Raw genomic sequence first — 19,729 nt, 5'->3', positions numbered from 1 at the left:
TTGACCATGATATTCCTTTTATTGGAAAATGATATAAAACAGCTGTAGAAATAACAGGAAGATAGCATTTTTTTACATTATCACATTATGGATATTTTTTTCTTTTTTGCTAGAATCTATCTCCTGCACGCATTGTTACTTTATTTGGAACACCTTACATTGGAATTTCTACATCACTGAATAGTAGCTTTTAAATAAAAAGAGCTTATGGGAAGCTAATGTGAGACTGATGACTCCCTTGCTTTCTGGCCCTTTTCCCGAGTGAGCTTATTTATGTACAGAGTGGAGCACTGCTCCAGCTGTCTTCCACTCTGCCATCAGTTCCTTTTGCACCTCTTCTGGTAGCTCATAGAAAACTTGAGGATCAACATCAGATGGGAAAGTAAGTTTTTCATCGGCAGAATCTTGCTCTCTATTTTCTACTAGTCCTTGATGAGACGTGGTGGCTACTGTCTGCTTGTGACTATCTGCAGGGCGGTGTTTGACGAAAAGTTGCTCGCTCTGCAGATTTGGAAATGAATGAAACACTGAAACAGCAGGGTTTGTATTGGAAAAGTGGAATCCTTGAGACTCTTTAGGTCCTTGACTCATGCGCTCATCTTTTAACTGATTATCTATATAATAAGAACAATCCTTTCCACATGATGGATGGGAAGCACTACTGGTACTCAATCCTGATGTTCCTGGCTCGCAGGGAGACACAGCCGATACCCGTTTGCCAGTAGACACAGTATCTCTGGGGTTTAAGGCAGCAGCTTTCGTTTGCTTTGTAGAAAAGAAAGACAATACTCCTCTAGAGGCATGCAGTGGACAACTTAAACTTCCTTTCCCTTGGAGACTGTCTCTGGATTTTCCAGAAAGGATCTCTTCTTGAATGTCTGCTGGAAGTTGCTTAAAGACTTCTTGGTCAACACCCTCAGGAAGGGTCTGGAGCGGAAAGTCACTTGTGTCTTTTTCTTTTGAAAGATACGTGGTATCCAGTGGGGATTCCCCAGTTCTCATACTCTCAATTCTTCTACTTGGGAGACAATCCCAGTTTGCTTCTTTCTCTTTGTAAAGGTCTTCATTGTGACTGTCTTTCACTTTCTAGAACACAGGGGAACAGCAGAACTTAGGAGTCTGACATGCCTTAAATATCAGTGCTGCTGAAGTAACTCCTATGATTTCAAACCTGCTCACCACTTTCAGTCTTTTGTTGCCAGGGCCAAGTAAGTAGCTACAAGATGATTAATCTGTCCCAGTGAGTTATACTACTGTGTAGCTTATCATGATATTCATACTTTCCTTGCTAGCTAGCACGGAGTAGGGGACAAAATATGCGAAAGGAAAGGACCTCAACAATTGTGTGTTCCAACATCTAATTCTGTAAACTAAGTGATATAATGTTATTAAAAAATATATGCAGAGACAGGGAGACAGAGAAACCCTGTCTCGAAAAACCAAAAAAAAAAAAAAAAAACCACACACACACAAACACAGCACCAAGGGCTGATTTTCCAAAAATGTCTTGTCTAAAAGGTAATATTTAACAAAAAGAAACAAAAAAAAGCATATATATTAATCAGATGGTTTTATTATGTAGTTTTCTGCTTGCATATGTCTCTGCAGGCCAGAAGAGGGCGCCAAATCTCATTATAGATGGTTGTGAGCCACCATGTGGCTTCTGGGAATTGAACTCAGGACCTCTGGAAGAGCAGTCAGTACTTTTAACCTATCCAGCCCCCAACTATATTATATTTAAGCATAATGCTAAGTTTACATAAAACTTAAGCATCCTGAACCAAAGTTTGCACAATTTTTTTTATTTTTTGCATTTGAATGTTCCTTCCAGTTTTACATAACATAAAAATGTCCACATACTCAACTACAGCTCAACAATTATTATAATACTATCCCAATCTTAATGCAATAGTAATTAATTTCTATATATGTTTATATTTATAAGCCAATCAACAATAATATTCTTATATTCCTCTAGAACCCAAACAGAAGCGCCATACTGCTTGTCTCTTTTATTCTGATCTTTACACTTTCCTCTCAGATTACAATATATTTAAGGCCAACAGCCGTCCTGTGATAGGAACTACAAACAAGTAAATCATCCAAACAGGAATGCTTCCAATAATCTCCAAGTAGCACTAAATAGGAATGTACACTGCGTTTTTAGCCACAGCGGGACAGTAAGGGTGTACTCACAAAACTGCGCTTGCCGGAGTGGGACGTGGTTGACAGGGAAGACGTTAAGTAGAAATCCATGGGCCCCTTCTTAGCAGTGTTCAGTGCTTTCAGATTGCAGAAGCACACACTGAGAAGAGTAAGGTGGAATGGCATCTTCACGTTTACCATATTTCGAAAAAGTTTCATAAGGATATCAACCAGGGGAGTCATTGCATCATAATTTCCTAAGTAAAATGTTGAGGGATATAATAAGCATCTGCATCTTAATTAATATTCAAAGCATAGTATTACTCACATGAGTTATATTAAGAAATTAAAACCTAATTTGGGATCATTGGGCATTTGACAATATTTACTAAATGTATTCTACACAATTATTTTAGTTTTGTTTCCTTTGAAGCTGGGATATATTTTTAACTAAGTACTTCCTGAGTAAATAACAGAATTTACTTTTATTATCTATTAAAGAGTTTTCCTACTGTTAATCCCTGGTAAAATTAATTTTGAAAACCACAGAAAATACTTTTATGTAGCATGTTTCTAAATCACAGTTTACTTTTTGAAGAGTTCAATATGCCAACTACATTCTAGAAAAGTAGTCCATACCTGTCCCTAACTTCTGAATGACGTGGGAAGGAATAGGACACTGGCGACTCTCACGATTACAGTGTTTCTCAGAGTACCGACGGATGACTAATCTTATTGTATGGGGCTTCCTTCCATCATGGCATACTCTAAAAATATAAATGGGAAAACAGAATTATAAAATGTAATAACATGTCTTTAGCTATATGTACCATCAGAAATGGCACATAATAAGCAATACATATTCAAGAACATCCAAGTCAGTATCTCAAAGTCAACACAGCAAAGCTCTGACATTTAAAATGGAACTGTCACTCAGAATTAAGTGCTGTCAGAAATGGAGCAATCTATTTTATAGTCCAAAACATAGTTTAAAACAACATATTAAATCAGTGAGAATGTTTGCCAGCCATAAATCCAGTAGAGGAATAATAGCCAGATTATATAAAGAACCCAAAAACCAAAGCATCAAGAAAACAACCCCACAGACTGATGGGATAGCATAGGCCACCTTGCACTCCTGCCTCTGTGTCTTCCCCACTTAGGGGGGGAAGGGGACTGTTTTCCTCCCTTAAGCCAAGAAACAAAATAAAGTGTTTCTCCTTTTTAAAAAAAGTTTCAACAGCCTTGGCAATCAGGGAAAAGTAAATTAAAACATTTCATTAGAATGGCTACCATTAAGATAAAGGATAACAAATGCCAGTAAGGATGTGTTGAAAGGAGAGACCTTATCCACTGTTGGTGAGAGTACAATCTAGTCCACAGCCACTGTGGACATCGGTGTGGAGGTTTCTCAGAGAGCTAAAAATGAATCTACCATGTGACCCAGTCATACCACTCCTGGCCTTATAACCAAAGGTCTTGAAAATAAAATCTGAAGTTTGTGTGAGGAAAGTGGATGGACTTACGACATACAATATTAAGCAAGGGAATACAATCTCAGAAAGAAAGAAACAACATGTTCTCCCTCATATTCAGAATCTAGTCAAATGTACACATGGGTACAGTATAACATGAAGAAAAGAGGATAAGAAAGCTTAACTATAAGGGGACGAGGAAGGACTGAATTCAGTTGGGCCACACCTTCTGCTGGCAGCCTATATAAAGGACACAGAAGAAAGAAGCTTGCTCTCCTTTTGCGTGCATGCTCTCACTCTCATGAGGAAGACCAATCTTTCACTGGCATTACACATATAGTTGAATTTAAAGTCTGGTTAGCAGAAGGAATTCCATGACTGGGGATGTAAGACTAGCCAAAAACCTTTGGCTGGAGTGGTCACAGACCCTAGAAGAAAACCTACCATTTCATTAAACTGGTATAACATTGTCAGTCAAAGCCGGGCATTGGTGGTGCACGCCTTTAATCCCAGCACTGAGGAGGCAGAGGCAGGTGGATCTCTGTGAGTTCCAGACCAGCTTGGTCTACAGAGTGAGTTCCAGGACAGCCTCCAAAACAATACAGAGAAACCCTGTCTCGAAAAACAAAAACAAAAAAAAAAAAACAAAAAAAAAAACAAAAAACATTGTCAATCGATGGTGGCACATGCCTTTAATTCCAGGCAGGTGAATCTTTGTGAGTCTGAGGCCAGCTTATCTACAAAGCAAGTTCCAGGACTGTCAGGACTACACAGACAAACCCAGTCATCTCACTTCTGTCTGTCCATACAGACCTCCAGACCTCTATAGTTAGCTAGTGGCTAGGTCCGCCCTCTGGTCTTCAGGCAAGCTTTATTTGTACAAACAAGATATCACCACATAGTTATATAAAATATATTGCATATAAGTAATGCACATAAACTATATATGCATATACATACATACATACACACACACATACACATATACACACACACACACAGACACACACAGAGTTTAAAGACATTGTACTACTTGGAGCAAGAATGGCCCCCTAAGAGACATGGTCTACCAAACCAAAACACCAGTAGCGTGCATGACAAACCTCCTCCCAAGTTGTTGGTCAGAGTAGTCCTAAATTCTCAAAACCACACAAGACTATTGCTGTTGCCCTAGACCGCCTCCCATAACTTTAAGGTGTGGGCCTATTTCTGAAGACATCATGCACTTTGGACATGGGTCTTGGGAGTAATAGAGTTGGAACTGATCCAGAAGCCTCATCCCTGAGGAATAGCTTCTATAGTATCAAAACGTACAGTGCAAACTGGCCAGGTAAAGAGCATTCAGTCGTCCTACCCAGCTGTAGTCTGGCAGAACAAAAACAGGACTAGACTGGTCATGTTCAGAATGGTGTAATGGGGCACTTGTATTTCCGTGACACCTAAGAGCTATCTAATTGGACGTAAGGTCCACTCAACAGGACAACAGGAAAGAGCTAAAAGCAATTTTAAACTGGTACCTAGAGGATGCTTTTTAAAATACAGCTTACCCTCTTTTCCTCCCTATAGGATTAATCAATAGATTCTCTAGAAGAAAAATATATGAAATTATGCTTATACCAGTCACTTAAATCTATTATAACTGTCATAAAAGAGGTGCTTCCTGTGGTGTTGGAGGTACTGAAAAGCAGAGGCATGGGCAGATGTTCACACCTGGTGTCTCAGAGGTTTAGAGTGCCCGCTCTCTTCAGGACTGAGTCTTCAAGGGCGAGGACTTATATACAGCATACACTTCCTGTGGTTTTCTGTGCAGGGCCGTTCTCCACAGCCACACATCTCCAAGTACTCGTGAGCTGAGGTGGAGTGAATGATGACCCAGTTTCAGCAGCACACTCCCAGAACAGAATGAGTCACATCACGGGAGCTGAGTCATGCTCCCCCTCCGAGCATGCAGCCAGCAGTGAGGAGCATGGCTCTCTCTGCTCCAGACATTAGACCAGCTGCACAGGGCAGCAAGACGGAAGGCAACCTCAGATCATCTGTTTTCTGATACGAGCATCAAGTTGTTTCATCTGTATACAGCTAGTCTTCCTTGGATCATTCCAGAAGCACACATGTTCTAAACCAACTTGAGATAACTTCTAACGGGGTGAAGTGATGGGAAATGAATGCTTTCTTGTAAGAAACGAGAGTGCACATTTCAAAGACAACAAGGAGCACCAGGAAACAGCTCTTGTTCAGCGTACATTACAGTCTTTGTATGTTTAGATCCCAGTTGACACATCATTGTTAACTCTCAGGCCAGAGTCCTTGAACACACTTGCTCATACTCACACACTGCTCCATTTATTAGCCATCCCCTCCTTTGACTGCACTATCTTTTCAACAGTCTAAGACAAGAGGGGAAAGGAGGTTTCCCCCGCTTTCTCCAGCACTGCCACCTCAGCATCTTCCATCTGAAACATCATGAACCAGAAATCCATTCCAACAGAAGGAGTGTTAGAACAGTGGCAAGATTACTCTGCTCTGCATTTTCCCCCAACTGAAAAGCAGGTAATTATGATGGCAGGAGCGAGGCTGTGCAGTAAAAAATGCCCTTCTCACCTAAAGTCTGAAGTCTAGGAACAGGAACATTAGAAATAACTAAGAAACCATTCAGGTAACTACTGTGGCTTAAGATCAACATATCTACCATGTCACTTGAATAAAGACTAATAGAAGTAGGTAATTTTAATTAAGAGTACGTGACAGAGAAATTTAATAACAAGAGATCTATCTTGAATACAGTTAATCTGTAAAGCCCAACACAGAACATGAGGTAGATTTTCCTATAGGGGCACAGGATGACTACAAAGGATGATGAGACAAAATGAAAAGTACCTCTTCAAAAGGCTGGAAAGCAGTTCTTCAATCTTAGTTTTAGCTTCAACTTCTGATGAACACTTTTTAAATGTATCTTCTTCACTAAAGGACTACCAAAGAAGTATAAGTAAGTATAAATTTCTATAAACTTAAACACGGTCTCCGTGCCAAACAAATACTCAACACATTATTACCACCTCACCCTAGTACATGACTTAACATCAGGTTCTTTTTTTCATTAACTCTCCAAGTGTGCAGTTATTGTGCACAAGTCACAAAATTTTAAAGTACTAGGACCAGCTCCAGTCTCTCTATACGACTACAGCAAGGTTCCTACAGTCTTAAAACTTTAATCTGGGTCTGTACTTGGATAAGTTATTTAACCTTTTGAAAGCACAGTACCCTGGTCTTAAGGAGAGAGAGAGGAAGCAAGGGAGGCAGAAAGGAAGGTATGGATAAATAACACTGTCTATCTACAAGATTTATGGTGAAATTTAAATGCACTTTCTAAAGTGCTTGGCACATAAGAAAAAAAACCCACACTAACTGGATACTTATACCCTCCCCATTTGCCAAATCACTGGATTGTTCTAGAAACAAAGATGTTTCAAAAGATTAAAATGTTTTCTTCATGTCTGTGTATGTGTTAGGATTCTAAGACAGAGTAAAAAAAAAAACAGATAACTTGATCAAAACTACTAACAGGCAAGTTTCAATTTTTAGAGTACTTACTAATCTCACATAAGCCACCTTCTCATAGGAAAGGGATCGTGTACAAGCATCAAAGCAATCTAGTGTAGTGAATACTGAAACCAGACATCTTTAACTTAAGTGGCATTATAACCAGCACCTTGTGAAATGAGCATCATGCTCACGTACCTGTGGTGGCCCTGAAGGTGTGACAGGAGAGTTGTCCTCTCCAAAACTGAGCTTCTGGATGCGCTGAGCAACTGAAATCCCTAATTCCTTTTCCAATGTTTTGACTGAAAAGGTCTGGAGATCACGCACACTATTGATTCCCAGCACCTCAAGACGTTTGGCAGTCTTATAGCCAATACCTGAACAACAGAAATGCATCCTGTTACAAAGGCTTTGCTTTTGAAAATAACACTACTCTAAATATTAAAGATGCTTTCATCATATGATAAGTTCCTCTAATACTTTACTAAGCTCAGACTGCATTACAAAATGCACTGTTTTTCTTCCACTCAGGGCTCGTGAATGATATAAACTTCTCTGAAACCTTACTAACATGGAGTACCATCTAAGAGACAGCCAATGTGTTCTGTCTGGGCCAAACACATTTTATAGCCTGTATTGCGATACTGTGGAAAAACGAAAAAAAAATCTAATTTGTGCATGCAAAAAAGATTGCACAGCAAGCAACACTTAGAAATGCCAAGCAAATTCATAAGTGGCCCAACACAACATGAACCTGCAATTGTACTTGCCATCCAGAACAAACTAAAAGAAAATCCAAAAAACAAGCAAAAACCTTCCTGCTAACCAAACTCCATTAAACTAGTCACACTTTATGCATAGGAGAAACACACTATGAAATGATGAAATGTTGTTTTTTCTAAATTTCATTTAAAAATAATAATCCTACAGCTCTCTTGGTTTCCTTGCACAGTAAAAGCAGTAGGTTGCAGGAAACAGGCATATCAGGGCAACTATTAAAATGGAGTGACAGATCACTTTACAGCAGAATTAAAGACTGACAATTAGAATAAAAGAAAAGGTAAAGTCTATGAAAAACACAGACAAGGGCTGGGGATGGAGGCTCAGCTGGCAGAGTGCTTGGCTGGTTTCCAGAAGGGGCTGGGTTTTATCGCCAGCACTGTATAAAACTAGATGTGGTTACAGAACTCAGGGTGTGAAAGTAGACAGAGGTACTAAGTCAAGGCCATCCACAGCTACGGTTAAGTTCCAGGCCAGCCCAGGTTACATGAGACCAAAACAAAACACAGATATTAACTAAAAAGCAATTCAAGCAAGAGTGGTTTTGTAGAGATATCGAGATCTCAGCTAATTACAATCTAACATGGTTCTTCAGAAGAGTCAAACCTTCCAATTAGACTCCACTGAAGAAGGTAAACTAGGACATAAAACAAACTAAATCACATCAGCATCTGTCTGAAAAGAGAAGTAGTGCCATTTCTATTGTCTTCCTAAATCCCTACAAAAATGAACTTTAACGTACTCATTAAAAGATAACCTATCTGTCCATGACTACTAAATAGTCACTTGTCTTTAAGATGAGGAACTCAGTAGCTGGAAGACCATTCCCTTGGTAAAGCGCTTGTTGCACAAACACTAGGACCTCAGTTCATACCCTTAACACCCACATAAAAGCCATGAGTTCTGGTGTGTACCCATAACCCTAGAAGTGGGGAGGTGGTCAAGGAGGATCCCACTAAACCATGAGCTCAGGTTCAGTGAGAGACTGTCCCAAGAAATATGCTGAGATGATTAACGAAGACACTCAAGGTTGACACATATGTACACCCACGAGCACATATGCACAAAAATATGGGAGACACAAAAATATTTTTTAATGAAAAGCTTGGCCTACAAGCTTTTGGAAGTTTTGCCACAAAGAGATGTTGCAGGATATTTGCTTACACTGTGTGAAACTGTCACTGTGGTTGGTTTACTAGAAAGCTGAACAGCCAAAAGCTAGGCGGGAGAGTTTAGGCAGGACTTCCAGGCAGACAGAGGAACTCGGGGATGAATCTAGGTTTGCAGGAGTTGCCAAGGAGACACAGAGGGAGTCAAACATACAGAATGGAAGAGAGGTTATGAGCCACATGAAAGTATGTAGATTAATAAGTACTGGTTAATTTAATTTAAGTTATAAGAGGCAGTTGGGAACAAGACTAAGCTAAAGGCCAAGATTTCATAATTAATAAGTCTCTGTGTCATTATTTGGGTGCTGGCAGTTCAAAGGAAGTCCAACAAGAAAGACCTACTACAAAAAGACATTGCAAATGATGAACTCCCCTCTCTGTGAAATGTACAGAGAAACTGTAAGTATGGAACCATATGGCACCAGGACACGACTCAGAGCCTTATATGGAAAAGTACTTTCACATATTTCCTCATAAAAAATTTGTTCCAGAAAGCATTTCGGGCTCTTTGGTTTTCTCCAAAAGCCAAGTATGTGCCTCTAGGAATTAAATGCATATTTAAATTAAAGAAATTACAGCAAAACCAATATACAGTCTTCACATGTATTTGTCTTACCAGGCATTTCCTTTATGTGGTTCAAACTGTGAATGAGATCTTGACAGCTTTCAGGTAATAAGACTGTTTGCTGATTTGGTTTAAAAACACCAGAAACCAACTTTGCCAATAGTTTATTGGGAGCCACTCCAGCACAGCCAGTGAGCTCAAGCTGATGATACATGGCTTCCCGCATCTCTGCAGCAATCTGTGATCCAACCACAAGTCTCACATGGGTGATGTTGTGCAGGTTTACAGCTATAATGGCAATGTTATTACGACAAAAAAAAAACATTCATTTTCTTTTCCACAAATAGCTTTAAACAAGCCCAGGATTTTGTTTGTATCTGCCCCTCCCCTACCACTGTTCTACCTGTTTCTTAGTTGTTCATAGATGACTATAAAGTGACCAAATGCCTAGGGCCTGTGACAATGAACACATGCTGGAAGTGCTTAATCATTAACAGACTATAAAAATGCAGCACATAAGAAGTTCCAGCTGACATGCATAAAACTTTTATTCATGCCAGCGGTGGTGGCACACGCCTTTAATCCCAGCACTCTGGAGGCAGAGGCAGGCGGATCTCTGTGAGTTTGAGACCAGCCTGGTCCATAAGAGCTAGTTTCAGGACAGCCTCCAAAGCCACAGAGAAACCCTGTCTTGAAAAAACAAAAGAAAAAAAAACTTTTATTCACATTTGCCAATAAATAAGTAGAAATAAGTATATATTCATGCACTACCTGAGCACCCTAATGAAAACCTTTTCTAACTGGCCCATGGGTTAGGAGATCTGCTTATTACATAGTAGGAAAACTAGAAACACATTTTCTTTGGTGTGGAATGGTAGAATTATATGAACCCATCTTTATCCTTAGGAATCATGCTGGAAGGATTTGGAGATATAGCGTCACAGGCCCTGCAATTTAGTTCCTAATGGCTCATTGATCAGCCTAGCTCAGAGCAAGCACCAAGTCCACAGAGGCAATATAAAATAAACGTGCCAAAACGATAACTGGCTTGTCTACAACAAAGAAGATTGTTCACACCATGATTCCTCAATTTATATACTCGGCTGAAAGCAACTGTTTTTAAATCTATGTCGAGCCAGGCACTTGGGAGGCAGAGGCAAGCTGATCTCTGAGTTCAAGGCTATCCTGGTCAACATGCAAGTTCCAGGCCAGCCAGGCTACATAGCGAGACCTGCTTCAATAAATAACTTTTATTAGGAATTAGGCATTTATAATGTCTTGAAATATAAAATCTAGCTCTCTATACACTGATGTGCTTGTTCTCAAGAATAGGGTCTGCTGTACAAAGATGTATCTGGAATCTTACTTGCTCTCTACCCTGGTGACTGACAAAAGAGCAGAGGTACAAGAGACACAGAAGTTTCTTTTCTCCTAGAAATGGTGGTTCTGCCTCTTTTCTTCTGTGGGGACTATACAGGAGTCTCCAAACAGGGGCATAAGAGAAGGCACAGGCTGAGAAACATGATCAGCTAGGTCAAGCTGCTCTTATACGAAGAGTTTGTCTTCCACATAAATTCTCCAACAGTCAAGGGTGTCCAGCAGTCTAATCAGATATTCACAGGCACTCACTGCAACTTAGAGATGCAAATATCCCTGGAAAACATCAGTTTTCTTACTAATAGCTGCTAATGGTCATTGCAACTGATTAGTCTGAAGCCTGGAGAGGTCACTGGCACACAACAATTTCAGTCTGTGACTAAAGGCCTGGACAAGACTCAGCCAGGATCCAACAGGGGACTCTTAGTGCCTCAGAGGTACAGAAGGAATCAGGGAAGATATACATCAACAGCACATTCAGGACAATATACACATTCAAAATTCAACAGAATTAAAATGATTTTTAAAAAAAGAAGCCAACTTCTGGAACTTAAGGATGACCTACAAATGTAGGGTTATTAAACACAGACAGGGGAAATAATGGGAGGAAAACCCCCTGAGATGAACCTTACCCGAGACACATCTTTACACACCACTGAACTATCCTGAATACTTAACGTCGACCAGCAAGACCTCATTGGGCTTAGGTACTAAACATGTCTGTATCTCCAAAGAGGCCACGCATCTGTCAGCAGCCTTGCTGACTGTGGGACGTGTGTATTTATGGTCACTGGCCACTGAGGGGGTGGGGAGGAAGCACTCACACTGGTTATTGTAAACATGGCCGGACACGGTCACTGATGGAATCTCATCTCTTGGGAGCTGCTGGAGTCTCTTCTCAACCATTTCTGTTAGATCCACAAAATTTTCATCAAATCCAAGTCTCTCAACAACTGGACTAAATTCCTCCAACAGTTCTAAATTGAAATAAATTTGGAGCACAGATATAACTAAGTTACAACTAGAACAGAATTCACTGTTTAGTGATTAAAATACCAAATACAGCATATAAAAATGTGTATATCATGTGTATGATACATATATAAGACAGCTTCACACCCATTTAATTTTTAAGTTAAATTTTTACTTTATACATGTGTGTGTTTTGCCTACATGTATATCTGTGTAAAATGTTTGTGCCTGGTACCTGCAGAGGCCAGAAGAGGGCACTGGATCCCGTAGGACTAGAGTTAGAGATGGTTGTGAGGCCCCATGTGGGTGTCAGGAATTGAACCCAAACCCTCTGGAACAAGCAGTCAATGCTCTTAACTGTTGAGCCGTCTCTCCAGCCCAGCCCCACAACCTCTGATAACACCCTCAGTTAACAGACTTTTGAGTAAAGGCAATGTTCAAAGAAAAAGTCCAGAAATAATATTCCCAGGATAATTACTCACAGGAATAAATCTAATTCAGTCTTCCACATCTATAACGTTTTTATCTTTAGGTAGTATACTTTTTTAAAAATCCATGTTTAGAAGTTGTTAAAATCTTGAAGTAGATATCAATGAATTATAATCTTCTTAGAAAAGAATAACCAAGTAATATTTTAGTTATATTTTCCATTAACATTTAAAACAAATTTTTAGAATATACTACAATGAAGTATTTTGATGAGACATTCCCTCTGTACATTCCTGAGGATGAAGTAGCTGGAGTACAATAACCTTCGGGAATTCCAATGCCTCACATCACAGTAAGACTCAGCCATTACAATGTTCACTAAACTGACCTGAACCAAGACTGAGAATGAATTCAAAAGGAGTATCAATTCTGAAATGAGACTGAAAACTAACCACTAATTACAACCTTAAGGTCATTTTTACTTATCCCTGAATCTTCTAACTAGATGGTGAAAAGTACAGTAGTTCCTTGCCATTCACATATACCAAATACATTTTTAAAAAACTGGACAGCAACAGAAGGCACTAATGTTGATATTTAGTGCGTGTGCACCAGTGCACATACACACACACACACACGCACACACGCACACACACACGCACACACGCACGCACACATATATGCTCTAGTGCATACATAAACACATAAATTTCACATCCACAAAAAGTATCTTTCTTCACAGTATTTATTTTCATTTTATATTTTAAAGCTTCATTTACATTTTTTCTGTTACTTAACTAAATATTATTCATGACCAAATTTAAATTACACTCATCTGTTCATTTTCTCCCCACAGCTATAACACTGAAAGCCACCTTCTTGCATAATTAAACATTTGTAGGGTGAAATTTGGTACTCCGCCATTAGCCATGTGGCATATTAGAGGCGCATACACATGAGGTAATAAAAGGGTGGTTTACCATACCACTAACCACACCCACTTTAAGCATGACTAAAGATGTATATGGACGTAGGCGGTGAACTACGTCACTAGCCAGACCCACTTTTGGGCATGGTTAGGGGCGTCAGACCCACTTTTGGGCATAGCTAAGGGCGTGTACGGAGGAAGGAATAAAAGACTGAGCAGCAGAACGTCTTGCCCTCTTTCCGGCTTCCAGTTTGGTGGCAGAAAAATACTTGGCTCATCTGGGTTGCTTGTTTTTCTCTTGTGAGTAATTTCTACAATAAATACTTACTTATACTTTCAATAAGTGTGCTGTATATTGTTGCCGCATCAAACATTTATATTAAATTTATTTATTTGGGGGCATATGAAGCTACCTTCTTATATAAATTTTTATTACATTTATTAATTTAGTGGGGTCGGCAGGGCACATGCTACAATATGTATGGAGGTCAGAGGATAAATTATCCAAATCAGTTCTCTTCTTCCACCATGTGGTACCAGGGATGGGACTCCAGATGTCAGGCCTAACATCAAGGGCATATAATCCATGGAGTCATCTTGCAAGGCCTAATTTTGTTTTAAAGTGTTAGGAAAAAAGACCTAGATATACGGCACTTCATTGCCAATATTTGTATAGTGAAAAATCATCCTACGTGCTAAACTATGCGGCAACTAAAGTTGTACCTGTGACCTTATATGACATCTCCCTGTAGCGACTCAAGTCTTCTCCATTCACGAGGACCAGCTGGGGACACTTTTCTTTTGCATCTCTGACAGTCATAAGTTTTTTAACTCCAAGTTTCCTGGCTTCATAGTTGCAAGTAACCACCAAGTATTTCTGTTGAACACCTATAAAACAATAAGTATCATCTGAGGAAGTTAAGTAGAATTGAGCATTTTTAAAAACATTTTCTAGTTTCATGCTGTAACAGTGTAGGTGGTAACCCACTGTTTGCTTCTGCGGTTGTTTGCAGCAAAGGAGCTCAAACCCACAGCCTTGTGCATGCTGGTCAAGCACTCTGTCACTACTACCCTCTAACCTGAAATCTTCCCACCTCTGCCTCCCTTTTCCAAGTGCTGGGATTACAGAGTTGAACCACCTTGCCCAGCTCTCAACAGGTTTTGACAAGAACAAAAAGACATGTGAGTTAAGTACAACAACCTCCATCAAAATTCTAAGAAGACGCATCAGGTTTTTTGAGCAATGTCCCACTTACAAAATATAAAATACCAATTTTATTCTCCCATTATCATACCTTTTATCTTTAGCTTTTTTTCTAATTGGAGAAGAAATTATATTAAGTAAAAAAAACACTGAATAATTGTATCAGCAATTATACGTAAGAATGTGGGCAGTTACGCATACACAAAAGGGAAGCTGTGTTTCTCAAATTTAAATTATTGTTAAGTCAATATACTCTAAGGAATTTTCAGTGATAAAACATAAATTAAATCCTTCAAGGATTCTTTTCAGATAATTCAAAGCCCAATTAGTTTACATTGTCACATAATACTCTTGGGAATGTTTACCAAACAATAAGCCCGATGAAAATAACAGAGAACAATTACATACTGGTTGCTGCTGGAAAAACTCACCCTGAGCAAACTGCCAGTGAATATGAGCAATATTCTAGGATCCAAACCACAGCAGTCATGAGAGCTCTTGTCCCATTGAACGCCCTAAGCAATGAACTACAGCTCAAAATAATTTGTACTTTTACCAAGAGGAATTATTTTAGGCTTCCTTTTGAAACTGACAACACTATGACCACCTATAGAATACATTTTTTTAAAAATTACCAGGCATTTAAGATTGCTAAAATTATTCCTTTTTCTCTTTTTACTCAAGTTGATTGCTTCATGACAATGTAATAGTCATCTGCAATATGCAGAGTGAATATATGGAAAAGAAAAATCTATACCCATTCTTGCTGCATATATTTAAATCTGACATTCTAAGACAAATCAAAATTAGTTTTGCTGATACATTTTTCATATACTTGATAATGCCTAAAAGTCGAAGTGAGATATATATATATATATATGGACCTGATTTGTAACTCCTTAGCTAAAAGGGCTCCCCATAGCAGGTCTTGGCCTGAGCTGCTTGCACATTTATCAATAAAAGCTGGGTAAGCACTCACACTCCTCAGTTCAAGATAACCACTTAATAACTACTTCTTAACCACATAATACCTGTGGGTTCAAAGTAACTACTGGGCATCTGTGCTAACTAGAAACGTTTTCAGAAGGAAAAAACAAAAAACAAAACTGATCCCCTAATTTAAATGCTTGACCTCTTGGAGAAGTTTAAAGATTTAGCCTCATCTCAGAGAACTAAAACCTAGTCATTCCTTTGTTCTTCAGGAAATCATCGGGATGGACTGTGATTTATAAAACTGAGGCAGGCACAAGATGAAACAGCAAGGAAACAAACACTGCCCTTTGTGTTTAATTAAACGGCCCTTCCTATATGCATGAAAGAAATGCTGTTTTCCTTACTTAAGGTACGTGCCTACAGAAGTGAGCTACATCTAAGAGTTCATTATGTGTCTACAGAAGTGAGCTGCTACATCTACTAAGAGCTCATTCTGGTTCCTGTGCACACATTGCCTATGCTAATGCGATCATATTTATTGATGGGACAAGACTTGGTACATTTACTCTTGGTAGCAAAGCAAATATGACTACCAACCAAATTCCTAAAAATGTCTCCAAAAATTGACTTCATATGGCTAATAAATCAGAAAAATAAATCATACTTGAGGCTAATTTTATGATCACTGGACAAAGATCCCATAAATGTGGATTACCTAAAGGTTTGTCCTTTAATTCTGGATTGGAGATCATTTCTACTTGGGCATAAAAGCAATCCAGGTCCACATGTACTATGACTCTGGATGAAGAGATTCGTGTTGGCACCCCTTGATCGAAAACTGCTGCATAATACACAAAGGAAAATAAATATATTCAGGCTGCTTATCATCAGGGAGCAACTAACAGATCCTTAAAACATTATATCTGAAAAAGGATGGACTGTGGCTTGAAGAGCTTTTTCCCTTGGATTTTATGATGCGCCAAATGTCAACTGTTTAGATGCCCCAAAGTATCTACAAATCATAAAGATATGGAACTCCATCAACAAAAAGGTCTTCAGTCCTTTTTAATTAACTAGCATGTCTTCCCCCCTCAGGGTAGTTAATTTAGGGGAAACTCTTGTTCAGTAATGAATGGTACAAAAGCTGTAAGTAGTATCCTATCTTTTAGAATTTTTTAAACAATAAATAGTAGCAATGTTATTTTCAACCAACTTGAGAATTACTCCAAGTGGCCTGTCCCTACATAAATAAATCAATCAATCAAACTGGCACAGCACAACCTGTGGGTTCCAGGACACTAAATTTGGTTCCCATGAGAGTACGATTTCCTGTTCTGAAGTCCCCAGTGCCTACAACAGTGCCTGGGGCGCAACAGACAACAAATAATTAACCACTGAGTTAAAAACTGAGTGCCTAATTTTAAAAACGGGCCAGGGCTGTACCTGAGTCCCTAGGACCAGTGAGTAAATAATTTATGTTATGGGTGGTAAAAGAGGCAATAGGAACAATTTCCTTTCTTTAGTTACCAACAAAGCAGTCTAAATGCAACCCCAGGCTAGGAAAAGCATATTTGTAGGAAAAGGACAAATTTTTTATACAGTGTGTCCTTCCATAAATGGGGATTAGTTGTGTACTGACTTTAATTTTGATATATGTACCAAGGAGATATTAGAGATATTGATATTACAGAAATGACATGTATGCCATAAATTTTCTGTTCATTGGGGGTTGGGAGGGTGGGAATATCAGTGAGTGGAAATCTAGCGCCCGACCTGGCTCCACAAGGCCGAACCACAGTCTGGGGTAGATGTGGGTCACCTAGGGACTCCAGCCTGATTGCTAAATTCGGGGCCATCCTTTCCTACCTGGGCTGGGGCCAGGTCTCTACGCCTAAACGGACAAGGTCCTCCTATTTTCCGAGTTGGAGCTGCCGGAAGCATCAGGGGTCCCCTCGGGAGGTCAATAAAGTCTGCCCGCCCCGGAGACAGGTGCACCCCACTCATGTGTGCAGGAATGCAGGGTCGCCCAAGCGTGCAGGAGCCTGCGCAGAGTGCTCGCACTCTCCAGGCCCGAGAGGGACCTGGAGGCCGCGCCCCAACGACCGCCCCGGGCGCCCGCCCTTCACACCCTTCCCTTCCTTTCCCGCCATCACCGGGACAGCGCACACCCGGAGAGCTGCCCGCTGGCCCCGCGTCCAAGAGCTCCATGGCGCGAGCAGCGTCTTCTTCCTCCGCGGGGCCGCCTTCCTCCTCGGACTCCACCCCCATCTTCACTGGCGGCCAACCGCGGAGCAGCTGCTGCACGGTCTCCTAGGAAACCACGGCCCTGCCTCCGGCCGCACGCCTGCGCACTCGAGCGGAACCGCCTGAGTGGCAGAGGGCGGGAGAAGGGGGAGGACCTTTGCAACCTGGTTGAGGTGGTTAAAGTGGAGGAGGAAGATCCCAAATGGCATTTTCCCCCCTTTTCATTAATCTTTTTTAAAAAAAATTATTAACGTATATGTGAGAATATATGCTATGTGAGTGCTAGTGCCCTCAAAAGCTGGAAAAGAGCGTTGGACCCCCTAGAACTGGAATTAACCGGTGGTTGTGAGTTTATGGGAACTGATCTTGGGTTCTGTGGAAGAGCAGCAAGTATTCTCACCTCTGAAAATTTTCTTTAGCTCCATTCTTCTCTGTTATTGATTCAGTTTTCTCTGAGTGCTTCGGTGTTCTGCTCATACCTAAAATTTTAATTTTTTAAGTATTTTCGCTGTCTGATAATTTGTTAGCAAAACCACCAACCCCTAAATCTGAGTGATTTGTGTTGATTGGAAAGGCTAAAAATGGTATTAAGACCGAGGAAACCAGGTAAAGACATGATTAACAAGAATGTGAAATTTTGTTGAGTTTTGTTTGTTTTATTTAAAGAGACGGTGATGCCTTGGACCCCTGAATGGTTTATGTCCACGACGACGATGATGATGATGATGATGATGATGATGATGATGATGAGTAGGGTTTTGACACACTAGCTTTGAGTCATAAAGTCGCCATTCCAGACTCTGATTTTGCTGACAATATAACTTTAAGTATGTTGTGTAACTGCTCTGAGCCTGCACTGTAAAAACAGGCAAACACTCACGATTACATAAGTGAAGATAAAACAACATAGTTTAATATTCTGATGCTATAAAGCAACTGGCACATTAGGAGCTCAATGTATCCTTGCCTTTTCGTGGGGTGCATGTGTGCCTGTATGTTGATATCTGTATGTATGTGTTTTCCAATTATGTTCTGGTAGAAGCTCCACTTCAAACCCCTTCCCCCACCTCTCCAAACCCTGCTGCCTCTCAGAAAGGCAGCCAAATGATGACCCCTCCCCCAGAGATGCTCAAGACCACTCTCACAGGGTATTTAAACTGCCCCTCAGAAAGCAGACACGTGGGTTTTTTTGTTTTTGTTTTTTGCTTTTTGTTTTGTTTTTTTCTTTTTCTTTCCTTTTTTGTTTTGTGTGTCTGGTTAGTTGGTTGATAGGTTTATTGTTTTGGGGTTTTGTTTTTGTTTTTTTGGTCTCTTTACTGTCTCCTCTCTGCTGGGCCAGAAAAAATCACCCAGGAGCGTTTTATCTATTAAACCTGGGTTTTTTTCTAATTCGGTATGATTTGGTTTGATTTGGATTGCTGGGTGGCAGAGAGGCGTCTCAGGGTGCAGAAACTTTTCACAATATGTTTCTCCTTGCCCTGGTCTGCAGAACATACTGATTGTAGAGAGGAAATGGTGCACTTGGTTTTCTATTGCTTTGATAAACACCATGACCAAAAGCAACATGGGCAGGAAAGGGTTTATTTGCCTTACACTCAGCCTACTTTCTTACAGCAGCCAGGGGCAGCACTGCCTGCTCTGGGCCGGCCCTCGCACATCAACCATTATCAAGGAGATGACATGCAGGCTTGCTTGCCTACTAGCCAGTCTGAGAGAGGCATTTTCTCATTGAAAGTTTCTTCTTTCCAAATGAGTCTACCTTCTTTCAAGTTGGTGAAAAACTAATCCATACACCTATCAAAAGACAAAAGTTTCTCCTGTTGTTTGGGACCCTTTAGAAAAAAATAGCAATTTACCTATAGCCTTTGTGTCTTGTCTTGAATGTATTGTTAAATTTAGTAAATCATGAACCTCTACCAAGTGCTGTAACATCTGAAAACACCTGAAAAGATTTTCTGGGTTCTCTGT

At 40.1% G+C, this 19,729-nt stretch overlaps 1 protein-coding gene across 13 annotated transcripts; it reads right to left on the bottom strand.

The window, feature by feature from the left end:
- Window positions 1-17,809, bottom strand: Poli (DNA polymerase iota). 13 transcript variants are annotated; one of them, XM_040741623.1, is made up of 10 exons: window positions 17,671-17,809; window positions 16,233-16,355; window positions 14,104-14,268; window positions 11,876-12,028; window positions 9,726-9,962; window positions 7,359-7,537; window positions 6,498-6,589; window positions 2,785-2,912; window positions 2,197-2,402; window positions 1-1,086 (listed from the first exon to the last, which is right to left on the bottom strand). In XM_040741623.1, the coding sequence occupies exons 1-10, from the start codon at window positions 17,783-17,785 to the stop codon at window positions 268-270; spliced, it is 2,217 nt and encodes a 738-aa protein (XP_040597557.1). In that variant the 5' UTR covers window positions 17,786-17,809; the 3' UTR covers window positions 1-267. The 13 variants fall into 13 exon arrangements, with proteins under 13 accessions (XP_040597557.1, XP_005074666.1, XP_012972284.2 ...); XM_005074609.4 differs by having other exon boundaries at window positions 16,233-16,358; window positions 17,686-17,809; XM_013116830.3 differs by having other exon boundaries at window positions 17,686-17,809.
- Window positions 17,810-19,729: the final 1,920 nt, after the last annotated feature.

Source organism: Mesocricetus auratus, unplaced genomic scaffold, assembly GCF_017639785.1.
Source record: "Mesocricetus auratus isolate SY011 unplaced genomic scaffold, BCM_Maur_2.0 Super-Scaffold_6730, whole genome shotgun sequence".
Classification (NCBI taxonomy): domain Eukaryota; kingdom Metazoa; phylum Chordata; class Mammalia; order Rodentia; family Cricetidae; genus Mesocricetus; species Mesocricetus auratus.
Note: the sequence above shows the minus strand (reverse complement) of the source record. Positions and strands in the feature narration are given on the sequence as shown.